The 22474-nt window shown below is 48.6% G+C and overlaps 1 protein-coding gene and 1 non-coding gene across 2 annotated transcripts; both read left to right on the forward strand.

The window, feature by feature from the left end:
* Positions 1–1769: 1769 nt before the first annotated feature.
* On the forward strand, positions 1770–22474 carry LOC142814408 (sperm-specific sodium:proton exchanger-like). The gene is made up of 11 exons (XM_075893160.1): positions 1770–2007; positions 3143–3283; positions 8868–8963; positions 9681–9954; positions 10697–10840; positions 15312–15483; positions 15627–15708; positions 16396–16589; positions 19990–20073; positions 21620–21714; positions 22369–22474. The coding sequence occupies exons 1-11, from the start codon at positions 1770–1772 to the stop codon at positions 22466–22468; spliced, it is 1620 nt and encodes a 539-aa protein (XP_075749275.1). The 3' UTR covers positions 22469–22474.
* On the forward strand, positions 12286–12438 carry LOC119173020 (5.8S ribosomal RNA). Its single transcript, XR_005109980.1, has one exon. It is a non-coding gene; the product is annotated as a 5.8S ribosomal RNA (ribosomal RNA).

Below are 22474 nucleotides of genomic sequence, written 5' to 3' on the forward strand. Positions count from 1 at the left end.
ATGAAAGCATAGACAAAATGCCGTTTTTTATGTTTTATTTGATCGCTGCATCTCCTTTCCTTGTTCGTGTTTTATCCCGACCATACGAGTTTCCATCCAAGTCTCTATGTGTTAGTGCATAAACGGCGCCGTTTTCATGCCTATATTGCTTACTGAGGTTTTGTGAGGTGCACTGTCAAGGAGAAATCCACCTTGGGTAAGGCACTGTTTTTCTTGGACGTTTCGACATGTTACCTATTTTGTGGGCAGAACATCCACTGAGTATCTACCCATGTGGCTGGTAGAAGCTGACTGGTAGGAGAAGAACAAGATCTGCGTGCGTGCGAACACTGCAATGTGAAGAAGAAGAAGAAGAAAAAGGATAGCGCGTGCATATGAGGCCCTCAATGCAGCCGTTCCTGTTTTGTCTCTAAAATAAGGTACCAGCTTTTTCATGGCCGATCCCCCGTGGTGGGTTGCACCAGGACTTTAAGGGACAACTAACCCGTGTTGTCTAGATACGTAGGTAACGTATCGGCGCTACCAAGTTCGCTGTACGGCCGCCGTTATACTGGTCCTTTACTCCACTGGACGCCATAGGAATTTCCAGTTGCTGCGAAACGGGCTCGCCTCTCACCCATCGCACAAGGTGCGTATGAATTTGTCTCAGCGCACATTCTTTCGTTCTCGTGTCTTCGCCCGTAAGTCGCTACCTTAATCTCGGGGATTTATTTTAGAGCTTAAATTTGATCGTACGTACTTTACAGATCCGGCAAAAGCCTGCCGCTTGTTCCCGATGCCCGCAGGCCAGCGATGAACATGACGACGAATGAGGATTACCTGGTGAACGGCTACCACAGAGCCTACTAATTGACATGTGTAAACAATAGGCCCAAACAAGCTTGCATTGTCAGGCATAAAACCCAGTTTGTCAGATGTGACATGAATGTAGTATATAGAATTCCGCTATCTTGTGGTGCGTGTTACATCGGGCAGACTGGGAGATGCCTAAATGAGCGCCTGCGCGAGCACGCACGCAATGTGCGCACTGTACCTGGTGCTCTTCGCCTTCCTCGCCATCTCCAGTAAGCCAGCACGCGTGGAACCTTTTGCGGGTGTATAGAGAAGCTGAAGGGGCGTCAGCAATAAATGTAAACAAGTGGAAACTACGCTATAAAGTACAGCTTGAGCTCTCCTTTTCTGGCATAATACCATTCCTGCCTTCATCGTTCTCAGCGCCTCAAATACATAAATACCACGTTGGCGATGGCGACTTTATAATTAATCGCACCTTCTGTGAGTTAGAGCGGACGACGATGTTTTTCATTCGGCAATGAAGACAAACATGCGTGGTTCTGCTATAACAGAGAGTCGATGTCCCCTGATCCAATAGTACATATAATTGTTTGAGACAACCTCGAACCTGTGCTCCAAGAGGAAGTCGACGGTATGCCGAACCCTCATCTTTTTATCTGGGACTTCATGGTCCGCATTCAAGGAAGCGTCTTACGCTTGAATTGTTCGAACAACAAAGCTTCTGGTAGAACTGATGCTGAGTATTACAGAAGGTGTCTCGCCAATGGGAACAAACACTTGCGGAAGAACAACTTTGTTGGACCGGTATTGAGGTTTGGTGCAGTGACCCCCGTAACAAATACATTCTACAGTGTTCGATATGACGTGCCAGGTCATGCACTCCCGAAGAAACGTAAACTTGAGATATACCTAGTACCCGAGTATATTGCAGAGAAAGAAATGATCAAAGGGGGACGTTTTGTCACACTGCGGCGATGTTGAAGGCCATCCAGCGACACGTCCACATCCCGTACACGCTGGTGGTGTTCCTGGTGGCGGCCAGCTGCACCACGCTGTTCGCCCTGACCAGCAAGCGGGTAGACTTCTACTACAGCTCGATCGGCGTGCAAGCCCTAACGGCCTTCATGCCGGCATTTGTCGTGCACACCACGCAGGGCATCAACAACTACATCTTCCGCCGTTGCCACATGGAGATCATATTCTTCTCCCTGGGTACATTCGGCACATCGTGTGTATCCATCGGCACATGCAGAGTCAATCCATCTATCTGCGTCCAAGAGAGATCCGCTTCTCTGAAGGGCAACTGTAGAGTCCGGTAGGAATTTAGGTTTCAATGCAGCGTTAGAAGACAGTGGCGCTTTTACCTCAGACGTGGATGAACACAAGCTAGCATCGATACTACGGCATAAGCCGGAATGCGGCCAGTAAGAACTCGACCGATAACATCCGTGCGACTATTTCATTATTCGTGGAGGCTACGGGCACGTCACCTCAGTCATATTGGTATAACAATCCGGAAAACCGGTGCAGACTTCGTGATATAAAAAAGTCAGTTTCGCAGGAAGGGCGAAGAAATGAATGCGATAGCAACAAGTTTAAATTTTATTCAGAGTCCAGTTGCTACTGAACGAAGAAAGGCCAGCAGATAATTAAGTTCGGATCTCATCTAGCGTAACTCTACAAACGCTGGCGTGAGACAATACGGCCGTTTCAGGGAGCGCAGTGGCTTTCGTCTGTCTACCGCTTCAACGCGAACTGAGTGGTAAGAGCACACCATGTCTAAGGCAGTGAGTCGTCTACCGATCTCCGTCGACTGCAACTACGTCCTTCTGATAGAAGTTCACAGTTGATGTTCATGATACGCAGACCCGCTTCCCCTACCCACTGGCACCACTTCATGCTCCTTAGTCCTTCGCTCGACGGAGCTGGCCCTGGCAGGCATCAGGGGCGGCGCCAGGGGGGGGGGGCAAGGGTGGGCTGGAGCCCCCCCAAAATTTTCGCCTGCCCCCCCTATGCCCACCCAAGTGCCCGGAAACATAAATTGAAAACCTAGTAGGAGCAGAGCTAGCTTGCCCCCTCCCCCGGAGGAACTCACTTTTCGTGGTTGCCCCCCCAGTAAAAACATCCTGGCGCCGCCCCTGGCAGGCATGCCTAATGATCGGCTCCGTCGCCGACAGCCTTCGCAATATTTCGCTCGCACATAACACATACGACGCGCCGGGCGACGTTATAAATTTGAAGTTTATGCGGAACATGGCCACGGCAAAAGTGTACTTCGAATGTCACTGTAATTGCTATCTCAATAACCCAAAAAGCGCGACTCGCAACAAGGCCCCGCTATGTGCAGGCATTTCGCTGGCCATGGCCACCGTGTTCGTGACGCATAGGATCGCCGATAGCACGTGGCCGTTCCGCGAGTGCCTCTTCTTCGGCCTCTACATGTCCTGCATCGAGCGCCTGCCCATGAGCGACGCGCTCTTCGAAGAAGGTACAGGCGACAACTTTTATAGGCACTAAAGAGAAAAAGCTACGGAGGCGGAGCTTCTGCACATGTAGCACTACGCGAAGTAGTCCGTTTTGGCGTGCGTCTCGTATAACGCTGTGGAAAGTGACGGAGGGGGGGGGGGGGGGGGTGCACCACCAGCGTTTCATGTAGACGCAGGCGCCGTTTAGCGTTTGGGGTGCACGTAAAAAGACGGGACTTGGTCACGCGTTCAAAAATGCGAAGTCAAAACGAATAAATTAAAGGAATCACGAGTGTCTTCATGGTGCGAGCTGCGTCCGGTCTCAAGTAGCTCCACGTGGAAAATGAACGAGGAATTTTAATGTTTCACGCTGGAAATACGAGCGCTATTGTGGAACTACGTTCACTGTAGGTAGGATTCACGCAATTTGGCTCTCTAGCCTTCGCTCGGATGCCAAGAAAAGCTGTCGCCCAGTATATATACATCCGCCCACAGGTGCGTTGAGTGACCCGCGCATTGATGCTATTCCAACAACTTGAATCACCACACACGTGCGTTCACGATACCAATCATTTCTGTGAAGGTGATTCTACGTCGATCTATTAATAGACCGGCCTTACTAAGCGAGAAAATATCTCTCGTATCACAACCCCTTTTGACATGTAAACTTGATGAGGTGCGTGATGCGAACCGGCATAGTCAAAGGTACAGACTGTTAGTTTGGCCTGGAGATTCGTCTCTCAATCCCTTCGGCGCCCAGTCTGACAGACGCTGTCGAAGATTTCAGCAGTTATCCAGACCAAGCAGCAAGCAAAGGCGAGTTCCCGTCCTTCAAATGCGGACCCTTTTGTCGTCCCTTCAAGCAGCAGCGTGCCTGATGACCTCGGTGATTCATCTAGGCGATGGGGTTGCTGTTGTGACCGGAGCCAGAGCTGACAGGAGAGCGGCGCTCCTTTTTAATCCCCAATCACCAAGCCGACCGGCCGACTGCCTATGCTCGTCAGGCATTGTACGTGCTAGCCGGAGGACGAGACGTCGTGTCGCCAAGACGCCGTTAACCGTTCGAGAGAGGCCAACAAAGACAGCAACTTCCGGGAAGAGATCGCGGTGGCCACCGCAAATCACCCCGCTAATGAAGCGAACAAATCGGCGGACCCTTTGAAGTATGCTGCCAGGATCGTGGAAACTCTCAACTAGCGGCACACACACGACGAGGAAGAGCCCTGCTGGCGCCACCACAGTGCAGTGTTTACGTGGACCGTGAATGCTCGCCCCCCTCACCTGTGTGTGTGTGATTGGTGTTCCACTTGGAGAGGAGGAGCCCAACAAGGCTTAAAACGACGCCGCAGAGTGCTGGACGTCACTCTGAACTATGTAACGTTCAACCACCACGCTCGTGGTTTGTGAAACCACTAACTTTTCCTTTCTGTAAATATGGGTAAATAATGTCACAAACCATGTTTTGTTTCCCGTATCCTCTTGTCAGCGTTCAGTTCCTCCATCCGGTTGCATCAGTGAACTTCCTCCTTCAACATCTTACAACTGGTGGCAGCGGTGGCATGCCATCAGCGAGCGACCTTCCTTCAACATCTAACTGGTTGGCAGCGGTGGGATGGACTTCACGACGTGGTGCTGTGCTGTGGTGAGTGCTTGGTCTTTGCTATAACTTTCCAGGCTTCATTTCTTGAGTGTGAGTTTATTAGAAGCTGGATTGTGTGTGGATTAGGGATATTACCTTTTGTGAGTCGTAGGGATCACCTAATTATGTGTGAGATGCAGGACCAAAGTACAACGGCAATCATGTCGTGGAAGGCAATGCTAAGAGATGAATTTTTGGCTGTGAGTAAGCATCTAGGCATTGAAGTAGAGGAAAGAATGGGCAGGACAGCGATTTGGATGCTGATCTCGCAAAAAACCCGTGAGGAGGATATTAAAAACGCGGTAGAGATTGTAGAAAAACAGGAAATTGAGAAACAAGAAAAGGAAATAAGGGATAGAAAAGAGCGTGATCGAGCACGCGCCTTGGTGTTCGAACGATTGGAACAGAAAAACGAGGCAATGAGATGGAAAATTCAGCCATCCGCAACTGTAACGCACGAGAATTGCGATGATCAAATGAGTGAGGTGCAGCCCAGAACTTTAGAGAAGGCTAGTACGTTTAATGACAGCAGCAGGTTCGACGGTGAACCAAATTCGAGTGCTTCAAAAGATGCTGCGCTGAGTAGAGAGGCCGACGAAGGCCAGAGCAAGTGTGACGAGGTGCTGTGCCAGTCAACTGTTAGCGGGACAGCTAGGATAGCTGTAGAAAAGCTGGTACAGACCTCAACTGTGTTTGTCGCGACGGTGGGTCTTGCAAACGATGTCGAAGTAGGCAGGGACACCGGAGATAGCTCAAATGCAGCGAAAGTAGGTAGCGGGGATATCAGTGCAGTAGCAGACAGCTCTCAGCAATGTGAGCTAGAGTGTTTGAGGAAAAGCAGCTGCACTGTTCCTAAGAGCGTCAAGCTGTCCGCCGGTCTAGATTGTGAAATAGGTGATTTTTTCGAAAATCATTTAGACGGCGCGGCGTCGACAGCTGACGAGTGCAGTGCACGACCGGATAAAGCCGGTCGTGGTGCAGTGAGAGTGTTAGCGATTTTGAGCTGCGAGCTGTAGGCTCAGAGACGAGTCGCAGGAAACGGCACAGACGCAAGAGACGTCGGAAAGCCGCGAGAGAGACAAAACGTACTACGCAGGTAAAAGAAGACGCAAAACCTTTTAGCGTAACAAGTAGGAGTAGGAGCTTCGCATTGGCGTTAAAGCCGTTTTGCATGCGTCCGAGCCGCCGGACAAAAAGTAAAAAGAAAGCGAGAATGCAAAAAGGAGGAAGCAAGCATCTAGGAGACAGAAAAGAGAGTAGATCATCGGCCAGTTCAACAACAAGGTCTTTGTGTCGTGCAGTAAGGCACGAGCGGCGAAATCGTGGTCTACAGCGTGCATCCTCGCGACGGATTGTGCGGTGAAGATTTCGGGCTTTGCGTGGGCGAGAGTGTCGAACATGTGCTAGAAGAAGGGCCACCATAGTTAAGCACCCCGCGGGAGCCAGCCCAAAGAGGGCATGGCCACTCTTTCCCACGCATTGCTGGGGTCCCCTCCGCCGGACTGACAAGGGCAGGCTGAAATCGCGAATGAGGCGTGACAGCGCTGTTCAGCTTGTAGGACGTGCACGTTGTGGTGTCGGGCGTTCTGAAAATCCGCCAGGACCGCGACCGCCGCGTGTGCGATTGAAGTGAGGGACAGCTGTAGGCTGGAGAGTCGGACACAGGAGTTTTTTTTTTTTTTTGGAAACATATGTTTGTTTATATTTGGTTTTAAAGTGGTGTTCCTGTGTCATCTCCACAGCTAGTTTGCTTGGATACTTTTCTCTTCCCTCTAGATTTTGTTTGTGTGTAAGCTTTGTCGAAATTTTGAGTCAAGTTCTTAAGCGGTATGCGGAAGCAATTACCCGCCTCGGTCAACCGACTGCGTGAAAGGAGTTTTTAAGATAAGAGCACGCATGTCGCAAATAAAGTTTTGGTACGCCCGCTAAATTTGAAGGAGTGGTGGCTATAGGTTATAGCGATATGACCTATGATTAGGTGTGTGTTGGTATGCTAGCGTTCTTTGGATGATAGTATGATGTCGTGCTAGAGCGCACAGCAAAGTCATGTGCGTTCTTTAAAAACATGGGCCAACATGAAACTACATCCAGCAAATGAGCGTGTTAGCACACCAAGTTTACTTCGTTTTGTTGTTTTTGTGATCACTTAGGGATCATATATGATCACTTGAGCTGAAAGCACTGCGTTCACCAAATTTTGAGACTAGATACATTTCTAGGATTTATAAGACGCTGTTTGATTTGATGTGAGAGAGTTTTGTTGGCGTCAGGGTGTCATAAAAGTAGGTACTCTCGACTACGCCTTGCAAGTATGAAATTAGAGAATGAAGAATGCGCACAATTACCTTTTATAGGTTTAGGCTGCATTTGTGCGGAATTTAGGTGGTTGTGTTTCATGCAATTAGTAAATGTAAGTTACAACTTAGTAGTGCGGATGGTAGGAGAAAGCTAGTTTTGTAAAGAGAGTAATTATGGTTATTTGGGGCCAAATTATAGTTGCCTTTGTGTACTTTTCTCACACGGCAATATGTTACATCTTTGGTAAACATCTCCACGTCCATGATAGTTGTAACTTTGGCGGCACCAAATTGTCTCAAAATTTTAGCGTACAGGTTTTCCTTTTTGTGTTGAGAAGCCTGGAGGGTTTGAAGCGGGTCCAATGTGCTTGACTGCAGCATGGTATTGTGTTGTGTGGTTCGCCTTGCAGTTGTCAACCATTGTGAGCTGGTTTGGGAGTTAGTTTCGAGTTCGCAGCTGGAGAGAGAAAAGCCAGGCCATCGTCCTCGTCACCAACCATTCTCTTCGTGCCCAGCGGTTGGGAGCGCTGGCCAGCCGAGATTTTCCGGGCGGTGGAGGAGCTGTTAGGTTTGGCCTGGAGATTCGTCTCTCAATCCCTTCAGCGCCCAGTCTGACAGACGCTGTCGAAGATTTCAGCAGTTATCCAGACCAAGCAGCAAGCAAAGGCAAGTTCCCGTCCTTCAAATGCGGACCCTTTTGTCGTCCCTTCAAGCAGCAGCGTGCCTGATGACCTCGGTGATTCATCTAGGTCATGGGGTTGCTGTTGTGACCGGAGCCAGAGCTGACAGGAGAGCGGCGCTCCTTTTTAATCCCCAATCACCAAGCCGACCGGCTGACTGCCTATGCTCGTCAGGCATTGTACGTGCTAGCCGGAGGACGAGACGTCGTGTCGCCAAGACGCCGTTAACCGTTCGAGAGAGGCCAACAAAGACAGCAACTTCCGGGAAGAGATCGCGGTGGCCACCGCAAATCACCCCGCTAATGAAGCGAACAAATCGGCGGACCCTTTGAAGTATGCTGTCAGGATCGTGGAAACTCTCGACTAGCGGCACACACACGACGAGGAAGAGCCCTGCTGGCGCCACCACAGTGCAGTGTTCACGTGGACCGTGAATGCTCGCCCCCCTCACCTGTGTGTGTGTGATTGGTGTTCCACTTGGAGAAGAGGAGCCCAACAAGGCTTAAAACGACGCCGCAGAGTGCTGGACGTCACTCTGAACTATGTAACGTTCAACCACCACGCTCGTGGTTTGTGAAACCACTAACTTTTCCTTTCTGTAAATATGTGTAAATAATGTCATAAACCATGTTTTGTTTCCCGTATCCTCTTGTCAGCGTTCAGTTCCTCCATCCGGTTGCATCAGCGAACTTCCTCCTTCAACATCTTACAACTGGTGGCAGCGGTGGCATGCCATCAGCGAGCGACCTTCATTCAACATCTAACAAGACGCAGAAGTCCAAATATTTGAAACGACTAGAATAACCTAATCTTGTGCAGTCGAATATATAGCTCAACTATACTAACTATACCCGACTCAACTATAAGACCAATCACAGCCCATTAGGACCTTTTCTTTTCTTTGTGTGTGCGTGCGTGCGTGCGTGCGCGGTAGGGCTATATTTTGCTGTTTTGGGTAACGTAATGACACTATTGTCTGCCATGTTGGCAGGTCGGTATCCCGTAATGACCACAATGATGCAGTCTGAGGCACTTTTCAACGCCGTCATGACGTGGTGCATCTTCGGCTACTACCGCTTTCACCACGGTAAGTTTGTCTCTTTTCTTGACAGCAGACCTGTTCCAGCTGTGACCGGCAGCTGCCCGAAGCGAAGTGAAAACATAGCACAGCCATAGCAAGCAAGGGGCTGGGAACGGTACGTGAGGAGCAGGCGGAATAATGCGAGGGGGATCGAAAGGAGGTGAAGTAGAAGGTGTAGCATAAAATAGCCTTGTATCGTATAATGTGAACAAGTGAGGGTGAGGAGGAGTAGATGTCTACCAGCTCCGCCGTTTCCACAGCCTCCGCACCGCTAATACGTAGCTGCCCCACTTTTGTTCTTTTACGTTAATGTACTGTTCTTATCATTTGAACGTTCAATTTGAGCTTTGTTTCTTTGTTGTTATAATTTCTTACGCGGCATGTACGGCTACCTGCCCGTTCGGGGTGCGTGGAGGATCGAAGTTGAGGGAGGCAAGTCTAGCTTATACTCAGTCGGACCAGTTCCGTCATTGTTTGGTGTGCAAAGTTATGCCGACGTTGGTTTTTGACCAAAGTAGCAACCGAGCATCCCTGGTGTTGCAATCAAAGAGCTTTTCACTTCCCACTAATTCTCGGAAAGCCGGATATCAAAAGGCGCGCTGCCATACGCAAATGATTGCTTCATTATTATATTTGCATCCATACAACTCTATACCAACGCTTATGGGCATACACCTCCGAGTTTCCCGGTGAAACCTTATCCCGTCCTCTCGTTGCCCACAGGCGACGGCTTCGATCCGATGTTCCCGCTGCAGAACCAGGTCGTAGCTATGCTGGTGGGCTTTCTGACGGGCACGGCCACCGTGTGGCTGCTCGAGACGGCGTCCGTGTTCAGCGAAGACTCCACCATCAACGTGATCGTGTGCGGCACCTACTTCGCCTACTTCTTCCTAGAGAGCGTTCGAAGCTCCGGCGTCACGGGCGTTGTGGTCTACACGATGACCGTGAACTCGCACCGCTTGATCGCCTGCACCGGCCTCAGCCGGTCCCTCGAAGAGTGAGGGAGGAACCCACGTTTTTGAATAGCTAATGCAGTAGAACATCCATAAGACGAACACTAATACAGCAAATTATCGGTTATAGCGAACTTGTGGCAGCCTTTGCTTGGTCCCTCTTCAATTCACTGACATTTATTCATTTTATGATGAGACAGAAGACGCAAAAGCCACCGTGATATCGACTGCAGGCTCGAACTCGACAGATATAGCATAAAATGTAAAACAATCATTCAAGTACAAATCGCGGCCTTATGTTATAAGTGTACTTGAGGCATTAAAAATCTTAAAATTAATTAAAAATTGTACTCAAGAACCGTGTGGAAGTTTTTTCAAGTGAACAAAGAAAAAAAGCCGCCATCCCGCCGTGCGAGAATGAATGTCCAGCAAAGCTGTACTAATCCCCACACCGGCTGATGAGGGGGAGAGTTTAAGTGTGTATGTTTTATGGCTATTTTCGGGCAGTGATGCTCAAGTGGGCATCTGCAAACGCCACATTTTTTGGTGTGCGTGAAACCCACAATTGAAAAAGAAAAAAAATTGTTTTTGGAGACACACAACTTTTTGGATGACAGCGGTCTCTTCTAAGTTTTGGTATGCTTCACCACATAACATTTTTTTGAATTGCGACGGAACTAACCTATGTTTTATACATGAGGTGGCTGTAATGATTTTGTTTTAGTTTTCTATGACAAATGCACGCGTCAACCTGAGTCGTTATGTCGCCTCTTCTTTCCTTGGCAGCTTTTGGAATCTGCTCTATGACGTCACGGGCACGCTGGCAACCTGCGTGTCAGCTTCGTACACCACCGTGCTTCTGATACAATACGCATCCACGCTTGACTGGGAGGCCCTGTGGGCCTGTTACGTCGTCAAGGTGGTCATAAGGTAATGGCGCTTTTTGCTTTGTTTTTTGCCCGCAGCGCCTTTCGAAGTTCGTAGTCTGCAATTATTCCAGGGAGTGCTAAATGACGGGACAACTAGAACCTATAACTGGCGTCGTCTAACTTTATCTTCGGAATAAGTAATAAAGTGGCGAGAATGTATACAAGCTCAGACGTCAATGAGTGGATGAAAGGACTTTATATGGAGATACGTACGGCTAGTTGCTGGTCCGTGCCAGACCGATCGATGTGGGACGCAGGACCTCGTCTTCCAGTAGCCTCCCTGGACTGCTAGATAGCCCGTACAGGTTTGGTCCTGTAGTGATGGGGCTGAAACCTGGGATAGTTTGTTGTACTTCATGATGGATCTTTCAGATAGGGAAGGGAGGGGGGGGCACCGTGCTTTTTTTTCTCTGCTTCTGTGTGGCATTTGCTCTGCCGTTCCATCATCAATCGACGAAGTAGATCGGAGCTGAGCAGTGTGTCTCACCATCGTTTCCAGAGAGGTTCTGGGCAGTCTGTTTGCTGATTGGGGCACACCCGAAGCCTATAACTTAGGGAGGAGTTTTCTATATTCTTCATTCTTTACATATACTCAGTCAGGATGCAATTTTGGGAACATGCACATGTCTGGGAACATCGATGTGCCATGTGTCTTGAACAGCGTTTTTGGGCCTTGCCATCCGCGTTCTTCGTTGGTGAGAGAGTTCATGCTTCCAGGGAGTTGGATCTATTGCGATTTAGGAGCGAATTTGGTTGGAAATATCTCGTTTCTCTTCTAGCTGAACGTGGTAGGCGATACACACTTTTTTCAGTATGTTTCAGCTGCCTGTTTTCGTCACACACAGCCTCTCTAGCTGCCAGATGTGCTGGGCTTCGACAGTCTCCTCTTCGTTGTGAACACCTGATCAGTAGTCGTTTCATGCTCGCATATTATGAAACGCCTAATGTGTCACAGAACGAGCGCTCAAAATGGGCGCGCCGCCAAATTCTTGCGATAACGCGCGGGAGAGACAACGGGAGAGGCTTGTCGATGGGACCGTGCATCCCGCGCTCCACGGAGCCGGGAGGCGGCCGCTCGAGGAAGTGTGTAGCCGTCGAGGCCCGCATCTGCGTGCACTCTTATCCAAATGGGTGTACCGCAGGCATTTTCTGGTTAGGTGGGCCAATGAGAGCGAGCACACAACGATACCTACGGGTCCGGCTTGGAGAACCGGCTTCGACGCCTCCCGAGTATTTATATAGGGACGACCACGAAAGCACTCGCAAGTAGCGGAAGCGAAACGCCGCCCGAAACACACCGTTTGCTCGATTTGCGGCAGCCGAACGGGCGCGGCAGAGTTTTGGAGTCCAAGCGTGCGCTGAAAAGCGCCCTTCTTGGCCACTGTTTGGCCGAGTGCCTAAAACTTTTGGTTTTGACTGTACGGAATTGAACAAACACTTTTTTACGACTCTAAGCGGTGGATCACTCGGTTCTCGGGTCGATGAAGAACGCAGCCAGCTGCGAGACTTGGTGTGAATTGCAGGACACACTGAGCACTGATTCTTTGAACGCACATTGCGGCCTTGGATCTTCCCTTGGCTTCGTCTGTCTGAGGGTCGGATCACATATCAAGAGAGCCTTCGGCGAACAAGGGAACGTCAACGGAAAAAAAAGAGAAAACAAGAATCCAAGGACTTCCCGGGCACGCGACCCTCCCCTCTCGGAAGCGTAGGTTCGCCGACGAACCTCCTCACCCCACAACGGCGGCCGAGCAAGCACTCGAATGTTCTAGATGAAAAGGGGCGGGGTGATGCCGGGTTGAGTCATCCGTCACGGACGGCATTCGAACCGCCTCGCCCTCTCTCCAGCCTTCGCTGCGTATCGCGCCGACGAAATGACGAGAACTTTCTGGAATCTCGCGCAGAAGGTATTTAATCGAGCAGCCGAGATGCGAAAGCTGGAGAAGACGGAAGTTAGCGCCAGAGCGCGTAGGGATTCCGCCGCGTAGTCGGCGAAGGTTTTGTCCGTAGGGACAAAGCAGGAGAAGAAGAGGAGTTCCACCTAAGGGGTGACGACTCGAGCTACAGGCAAGAGTGTGTGTGTTTACCGCTATCGAGCGAAGACGCGTCGCAACAGCTGCGTGTGGGAAGCCGACGTGTTTCCGGCGAAGAAGTTTGAAGCTTGGAGAGTGGCCAATTGAAGACGCGAGTGGCCGCGAAGACGCGGAACGACAGAGGTTTCCTGGAAGAGATACTTCGAGGCAGCGGAACGACAGAGGTTTCCTGGAAGAGAAACTTCGGGGGCAGCGGAACGACAACAACGCTGGACTTTGAGTGAGTGATTCTCGGAAGAGTATCATCCAGACTTTTGTTCCAAGAACTTTGGACTGAATAGGTTTTCTATCTCTTTAGTCTTTAAGTGTCTTGGTTGTTCAATGCATGCGACGGCATTGTAGTGCGTATTGTATCTGTGTCCGTTGTTCGAGTGTGGCTGATTGTACTGTGTAATACGTTGTTTGTTTGGTGACATATTGTACTCAACTATTGTGGAATGTGCATACTTGAGTATCGTTTTGATCTGCCATTATTGAGAATATAATTTTGTTTTGTTTATCAGCTCTCGGCTCTGACTTGTTCTTTGGGCCACAGCCGTCGTCCGCTGGCGCGCCAAAAAGGACCACTTCCAAATTGTTCACACTTTCGTGGTGCGGTTCGGGGGGCCGATACTTCGGCCCTTGGAATTAGCCCGGCGATCGCCTCTCTAATTAACGGGACCCGTGACATAAGGCTTGTTTGTACCTTCTCCTGGTCAGGGTGATTTGCGCTCAGTACGATTTGTGGAAGCCCGCTACGTATGCCATGTGGAATGCCAGTATCAGGTGCACGACGTTGGTCTGTATTTATGCGCCAAACAGCCTCATCGTGTTCGCGATCAAAGGCTGGCGGATTATTTTCTCGTTTGATTTCTTGGGACTCAATGATTAGTCCGAGGATCCGTCCTGCAGTCTCTGTCTCGTCCCATCATCCGCAGTGCAACAAGAAATCATGGCCCGCATATGCTAAACGATGAGTAGGGTTTTTCTATGTAGACTTGCGGCCTGCCTTTGAGCGGTCCATAGAAGAGATCCAATTTTCCTGGCGAACATCGAAGGCCTATACTAAATAACCTTCCACTGTGGCTACGGCTTCATGAAGTCTGCTCTGCGTAAACGTCGCTACCGTCACGTTCGCAACCGGTGATATCATGTTCATAGATGGAATGATGAACTGGCGGGATTTTGTCGAGTTCCTATGGTAGACCGACCATTAGCAGACTTAAAGGACTATAGGTGAGGCCACGGAACTCTGTGGCATTACGTTGCTGTCCATCTAGGTCTGCTTTAAAACCTCCTAGGCTAATTCACGTGTTCGTGTTTACGGGAAGTTTCTTACTTGCATGGTTGTACGCTCTTCCATGTCTTGAGGCCCGAGATTTCGTCTAGAATTGTGCCATGCGCTGCGTTATCGAACTGTTTCTTGAAATCCAGTCCGAGGATGGCCCAGGTGATTTTAGATTTATTGTCGAAGGTTTGGTGTTTAAGCTGCTGCATGGCGTCCGGCGTAGATAAATGCCGCCTGAGGCCTAGCATCGTATCTGGGTAGGGACCACAGTTCTTCACTCTACTGAGACAGGCGTGCCCCATTAGGTTTCACACTCAAGACGTGAGTGATATAGGTCTGAGGTTTGTCTTGTTCGTTTGTTTTCCTGGTTTAGGTATCAGAGTTACTGGGGCTTCTTTCCGTGTATCAGGTATTTCCGCTGATCCAACATTCATTGGTGTATAATGCTTTGGCACTTATTATTACAGTGGAGCAGTTATTGTTGAGGTTTGCCGTGTGTCGTTGATATACGTAAAGTTATCGTCATCATAACGGACACAGGCCTTCCTTGGTGACCCATAACCTGAAGGTGAGTATCGTAACCACTCGGCTATTCAGGCACGCTCGCAAAGCATAGCATGACATTGCAGAGTGCAGTGTAGCAAGGGGGCAGGGAAGGGAATTGAGGGTGAGGAAGAAGGAAAGTAGGGGTCGAGAACGAGTGCAGAGACAGAGAGACACTTTGAACAATAAAGAAGATAGAATGCTAAACAACGACTGCCCATGATAACCAATATTGTGTACCCGGAAAAGAAAAAAATTAAAAATTTAGACATCAAGAAAGCATGCATTGAACTTGTTTCAGATCACGGTTATTAGTGCACCTGACCTTTTGTTTTCGAAATAGAAAAGAAGCCTAGCTGTAGAACTGTTCGTTATATACTTTCGAGCAATCCTGGTGTGAGGCATGTTATCTAACAAAGGCGAACGGTCATTATTAAAAGAAAAGAGCACTTAGGAACTAAAGGTTTTTGAATCTGATTCTTGATTCTAGCATCGTTCCCATTCATCACAAGACTTAGAACGCATGATGTAGCTGCAAAATAAAACTTGTGCCTTTACCACGGTCGCAGGAGCATGGCAGTGGTGCTGCTATACCCCGTGATCGGTCCCTTTGGCTACCAGGTGACCGTTCGCCAGGCTATGGTGCTCGCCTGGACGAGCGTCAAGGAAACCTTCCTGACCACCATCGCTACGATGCAGCACATGCGACGCGAGAACGTCTACACGGAGAGCATCACCAAGGTATCACGCTGGGCCTTGCCACAAGAGATAGCAGCTGTATGGATGACGTGATATGCATGGTGATATTTATGTAGTATTGTCTCGCTAGGAATTTAGTTTTCTTGTCGGCGAATATACATTTCTTTACCCCATTTCTCTCGCAGTCGTACCTGTACGCGATTGGTGACATGGTGTTCACGCAGCTCATCAATGTGGCCTTCCTCCCCGTGGTCCTCAGCAGTATGGGTGCGTACGCAATAGCTACTGTGACGATGTTTTTGTGATCTAGTTGATATGGCACACACCAGGTATGAACCCATGTGAACGCAGGGTAGTAGCTAAAACCCACAGAATGCAATGTTGAAATATATTTAATAAAATTTGTTGCAACAAAGGAGAACCACATTGACCATGGGAGTGCATAAAAAACAGTGTCCGTACCGTTACGCAATCGTTTGTCCCATACTGTTATTGAGTGAGACCTAGCCACGTACCTACGGCTATACTGCATAGCCCTTGAATATAACAGCATTTAAAGAACCCTAAATTTGCATCCCAGAAGCTGATTGCTTCCGATTCCGCAAAGCCAGGGGCTAAAGACAGGTCACTTCGAAAAGTGCGTCGTCGCTTCATTTTTATTTTCTTTGTTGTGAAGCATGTCTTTTGGAGCAATTGGGGGGGGGGGGCTGTTACGGTACTTTTCAGCCCCCACCCGTCACTCCTGAAACCTTGCGTATGCCTCTGACAATGCATAATTGAAGTATTGTAACAGGAGGTGTGGTGACGTTCTTGAAAGTTGCAGAAACGGCAAGGAGACAGCTGGTGCAGTAGGCGAACTTCTGATATAACAGGGGCAGTCCTTCTTTGTTATAAATCACTTGACAATACTGTTATCACGTTTCATTCCGAACGGGTTTGGTGGCGTCCTCGCAGGCGTGCTGGAGGTGTCCGACGTCGATCTTCGCACCATGCGCGACGCCGTGCAGTACCTGAAGGAGGCGACCGACTCGGTGCGCGCCCTGTACATGAAGGACGACTCGTTCCTGCTCGCCGACTGGCGCTGGGTACAGCGCAACACGACTGTGCGGAACCCGCTCGAGGCCACCTTCCGCTTCCAGTCTGCCATGGTCAGTCGCTGTTATCTCCCTCTTAACAGTGTAAGTGTAGTTGCTTTAAGCTCGAAGTAAGGGTGGTGCGGTATAGACAGAAGACGCGCCGGGTATGCGTCACAAAAAGTGGGCATGTGCTGAGACGTCCCCCGCTACGCCACCGATCACTAAAGAGAGGGAAGAACACTCAACCCTTTTTCTATCGGGTTCCCTCTTGGCTACGTGTCTCAACAATTTCTCACATACAGGGATTCGTGCTGATGCCGGGAAGTAAGAGACGCTACGACTTGTTTCTGTTTACTGATTCATGAAATTTAATACTAACTTAAAACATCGTATACCGCGTACATCAACCACTACAATAAATTATAACACATGATTTGGACATTTGTGACATGCGACGCCAGATACATAAGGGAAATAACGGTGCCAATACAATGGTGCGACGATACAAAGTAAACACAGCCCGACACAAATGATAAAGTCATAAATTAACAAAACCGCGCAATGTCTCAATTCGCCACCTCCCTTCCCGCAAAGTTACTCTAAATAAGGTGCGTAAAGTCCGTCTCACGAAAGGTCCATGTTGACGGGGGCCTCGGAGCTGGTTGTGCAAATCGGGGTCGAAGGTTGGTTCTTTCCGTCGCGGTCTGATCTGTCTCGTTCCGTCGCCGTCTTCATCGTCTTCGTCATCGTCACCTACGTCGTCCCTCTTAGTGGTTTCCATCTTAGCTTCTCTACCATTTCGAGCTCATCGCATCATCTCTCTGACTCCCTTCGACTCTTCACATCGTATCCCTCCGACCCCCAAGCTCGTCTCGTAGTCCCCTTTTTGTAGGACCCGACTCCGCCCTACCGGGGCACGAAAACCAGTCCGCCACTCCACGCGGCATATCTTTTCTTCTCAGTCCGAGTGTATCCTCTTCGGCGGCCGCCCCCGCGGCCTACACCAGTAGAAAACCCTCTCCCAAACAAAGCCGAGCAAGTAACGAGGTACAAACTCAAGCCTCAGGGAGAGTGATGGGCGAGCCGTCCGATGACACTTTAATTACGGGCGAACAATGGTCCCGATGTTTTCGGTACTTGGCGAGCCGATGTCCAGACCGTTTCAACGTTTCTATGCAGCTCAGTGTCTCTCGCGAAATTCTCCGTAGCCGCCGCTTCTTTGTCATTCGCCGCCGCGGGCGGCCATCCGCGCAGAACGCAGTAATGAGCCATGGAGCCACGGAGTCTGACGGAGAGACATACTGGACACGGCACAGACACTTGCCGCAAAGGTCGCATTCCCCGAATCAACAAAAGGTGTTCTGTTGCTCCCCCATGCCACAGATCTGAAGGGAGTCCGCCGATTATCTCCACTGTACGCTGTCACACGGTCTGCAGACAACAAGGCGCCGCCCAGTCCTCGTGTCGATAATCCTTCTGGTACTTCACTCCGGAATGCCCTTTATGCGTGGGTTTGAAAACGAGCGCACACATCTCGAAAGGAGCGGGGTTCAGTCCGTGTTTGCGGGGACGTCACAGTGCCAAGCAGCTCCTTATATGCATAGCCGTGCATAGTATAGCATATTCAGGGATTCGGAAAGAGAAGTAAGGGCTTGAAAAAATGTAACGGTGAGGGGGAAATAAGCAAGCGAAAGGGAGCCATACCAGAATGATGTACAGTATAGCAGAAGGCGAGAAAGAGACGTGAGTTTGAGGAGGGATTGGATGACATAAGAAAGGAAGAAGACAGGACAATATGGAGAGATAAGGAAAGAAAACAAATAAAGAAGATCACGAATAAAGGACTGAATCAGCGTTTGCAAGGGTAATAGCGTTGCTTTTTATCTCCGCCGTTTACTCGTATTTCACAGGCGTGAAATTTGTTCAATTTTCTTTTCAATGTCCTTTGCAGCAACCGCATTTGCATATGAATCATCAATATGTGCGCTTTAAAAATAACAGATCAATAAGTGGAGTCCCGCGTGTGAATATTCTGGGCTAATTTGGATTAATCTTTTCAGCTTAAATTCTCTCCTCGTACTCCAACAAATCATCGTCCGCAGCGCTCCATGGCTTGGCAGGTAAAGTGTCACGTCGCGGCACCAAAGTCAAGGACGCGGGTTGAGTTGCATTTCGATGAGGGTAGAATGCGAGAACAGTCGTGAACTTAGATTTAGGCCCGCGTTTAAATGTCCCGGGTGGTAGGCATTGATTCAAGTGCGGCATCCTGCTGTGTGCCACATTATTAGGTCGGAGTTGTGACACGTAATATAGGGTAAGATAAAATGAGACACGGGGCTAAACGCGAAATTTTAACTTCACCGGCTTCTGTAGTTGATACGAAAAGTGAGTTTCGCCAAAAGGGCGAAGCAATGAATGTGATAGCAACATATTCGCATGTTTTACGAACCAAGGCTAGCATATTTAGGAGCAATATTAATTGTAGTAAGCATGCGCTAGGTAACTATGCTTCATGCAGCGCGGCCACAGTAGATAACCAAAACAAGGCTCGTGCATAGCAAAGCAATGAATGCGATAGCAACACGTGCAAATGTTTTACGAACCAAGGCTAGCATTTTAGGAGCAATGTAGATAACCACCACAACGCTCGTCCACAGTGACAGTCAACTCATTAAGATCCGATCTCACGTAACTTTACAAACCGCTGGTGTAAGAGAATACGGTCGCTCCAGGTAGACAAAGGCACCGTTTTTTTTTTCGTTTTGATAACGCAGACCATAGAAGCTCCCGAATGCTGTGGTGGCACAAGCTGCGCTCTGATCGTTGCCGCGATAGCGTGGCCACCATAAGCGCCCCCCCCCCTTACCCGCTCTGTTCACGTGATAAGCGCGCGCGCAGACGACCCCAAACGGAAAGGCGATGTTCGCTCCGCAAAAAGAGGAGGCTAGCACATTCTTTCCATATACATATACGTGAATGGCGGCGGCTCCGGTGGCAGCGACGACAACGGCAAAAACCAGCCGAGACTGTCCTTATAATTGATATCGCAGTAAAACTCAGTAAAACTGGTTTTCCTGGTTCCTCTTTTCTAGCGATAAGTGCTGGCCCTTGTGTACTTTTTCCTGCGTAAGAGTCGATTGCTAGGGGCTAAGTTCTGCTCAGCCAAACTTCCGGATCCTTGCATGAAGCTACTCCTGTGTCAGCACAGCAACGTAAATATTTATTTTGTTACGCTAGACTAACACCAACAGTTCAGTTCGATATGCGCTAAGGTAATCGTCGTTCCTCAATTCGATTAACTTCGTTCGCTCAAAGTTGGGGCAACTGTGGACCTTTGATAGTGTCTCGAGCACTCCAGGAATTACATCACGTAAATATTAAAATTAATCGCGTGCTACCTCCACACACGTCAACATAAAACTTCATCATCGTGCCCTATTTGTTGGATACGTATGAAACTTTCTTAACACAGAGCACTGGCTTCATTGTCCGGCTTCGAAAGGCCCCTCGGCACATCGATACCTTGGCGGTCGAAAATGTCCTCAGGATCGAGCAGGTCAGTGTGCGCGTCTGCGCTGTGTCTTCGTGTATCCTGTACCAGCAATATCGTAATACTATCGATTTGTGCAATCGAACAAATTCAGATGTTACAGTTGTTTCCCATCACCACAAAACATAAAACAATGCTGTACAAACACAGCTGTACGAATTGTACCACTAAAAATTATGGTTTATGACCAAGTACAACACAGAAAAAATTATTCTTTTGACAAATTTTGAAACGTGCCCTGGTGCCTTGTTTACTATGCGACCTTGTTCACACTGTATTGTTGTTCCTGTTGGCCGCAGGAATCGTAGTATTGGCGAAATATGTACAATTTTATCAGTACTGATACCATTACTCCCCATGACAAACACATGGGTCAGGTCATAAGCATGGACATTACATAAGGTGGGTGCCTTTATTTAATTCAAATCTTAATCACAATACATTGCGTGGTGAACGTTTAGTCTCGTAGCCTGAAATGCCTCGTTACCACCACACCTGACCGCGAAATCTCTACGCCTCCAAGGATGCCAGTAGTACAAGATTAAAATTAATTGGCAGTCGACCGTCATTACAGCGCATCGTTACCGTGTCGGCGAGAAATTTCTGAAATTCACGCCGCTGTATAATTTCACTGAGTACGCATAAAGGTAGCATGCGTTACTTCTTCATGAACACTAATAATGTTCGTGTGCGAACTCTACGACGCCTACTAATAAGGCGTGATCAGTGATCACAGATCATACGATCACAGATGAAGTCACTTATTGCGCCATCATTACGTCACAGATTGCCGAAGTTCAAGACGTTTCTATGCAGTAGAAGCAAAAGTTGGGCTAGTTGGTGGTTCGTACTTGGACGTAGAAACAGCGCAAATATACAGACACAGACGAATGAATCAGTGCCTTGTCGTCTCTTTCTCCGTCTCTGTCTGTATATCTGCGCTCTTTCTACACCCAAGTTGCTGTGCAGTCACAAATATTCATCATACAGCTTTAAGTGTTCCTAAAGAACCTCTGAAAAGGCGAAGAACAAGCACGTTTGTTACCTCTTCGTGTATCCCGTCGTCTCGACTATTAAGGCACGGCTGGTGCACACACGAAGAATATGCCACTTATGAATTGTCTGGTACAAAACTTTGCATGGCGGCTCTGTTTTGTCTCGCATGACTGTTGCGCGCAATCAACTTATTTTGTTTTGTGTACGTTTTGGAATGCGCACGTGGAGACAAAAAAGAGTGTAGCCCCGAAGCGCGAAATCTCGCCAAATCTAATGCTTAGTGCAGGCATTGTCCGCGTGCTTTACGAAGAAATACGGTTCGAGGAAAGGACCGCGCGTTCTGGAACAGTAGTGATGGCGAAAAGGAAACCACTCCCTCACCTTGGCACTTGAAGTCCTTTAGGAGTCCTTTAATTCAGTTTGCTGCGACGTCACTATGACGTCACAAAATACTGCAGTTTTTATACAATGGATTATGAAGAAAGGAGAGATGTCTTTCGCCTTCGGGTTATCTTACGTGAGTGCACAAGAGATCTTGTAAGTTCATTTTTCGCAGGTCAGTTACGCTCGTCAGTACCGCCAGGGCATCATTCAGCGGAGGACAAAGCTGACCCTGATCGCCGCGCTTCAGTACCCGTTCGACAAGAAAGTGTAAGCGTATACAAGCCGAGAACATTTTCCAATACTGGTTCTGTCTGTTGCGCAGTACAGTTGAAATGTCTCGTTAGCGCCAGCCCTCGCTATGTGTAGAAAATGTGCCTGCTACATCGCAGTACTGAGCAGCCAGCCTATACAAATAAGTCAATAACCGTGCACGTATCTGACAGCCTACAAAAAGGCGTTGAATAAGCTTTCTTCTGAGGATGGGCGTAGAGGAGGAATGCACAGAAAGTGAAACGTTATACAAACAATAAAATATATTCTCGACACTAATAACTGCTATCATAAAAGTATTCACACGTACTTTGAATAACTTCGCATAATTAAAACGCAGGTGAGCGAGAACAGGCAAGTATGTAGGTGTCAAATTTTCACAAAAGAGACGTTTCGTGGTAAGTGTAATGGAAACGGTATTGGCAAACATCGCATGTGCCGCAATTAAAATAAATTGAAAGTAACTTGAACGTATTACACTTTAAACTATATTATCTGCAGAATTCAGTCACGAAGCACATTAAGGTAGCAATCGGCTATAATGATAAATGCCCATGTTTAATATAAGGAAACGACAAGCGTGATTCCTGATGCTGTAACACAATATAACATGGAGTTATCGAATGCTATACAAGTCATCATTCCTTTCAGATACTTGGACATGGACATCATTGGGTCAATTCTGGCGATTCCAAAATGGGTCATCTGGCTGGTAATTTATCTATCCACGCATTATCCACGCATTAGCTGATGGCGG

This window comes from Rhipicephalus microplus, chromosome 4, assembly GCF_043290135.1.
Source record: "Rhipicephalus microplus isolate Deutch F79 chromosome 4, USDA_Rmic, whole genome shotgun sequence".
Classification (NCBI taxonomy): domain Eukaryota; kingdom Metazoa; phylum Arthropoda; class Arachnida; order Ixodida; family Ixodidae; genus Rhipicephalus; species Rhipicephalus microplus.

Excerpts from the sequence above, each read along its gene's own strand:
- LOC142814408 (XM_075893160.1), top strand. The coding sequence starts at position 1,770 with ATGTTGAAGGCCATCCAGCGACACGTCCACATCCCGTACACGCTGGTG. Across the intron at positions 8,964-9,680 it reads CTACTACCGCTTTCACCACG|GCGACGGCTTCGATCCGATG; the intron begins GTAAGTTTGTCT and ends CGTTGCCCACAG. Across the intron at positions 15,484-15,626 it reads ACACGGAGAGCATCACCAAG|TCGTACCTGTACGCGATTGG; the intron begins GTATCACGCTGG and ends TTTCTCTCGCAG.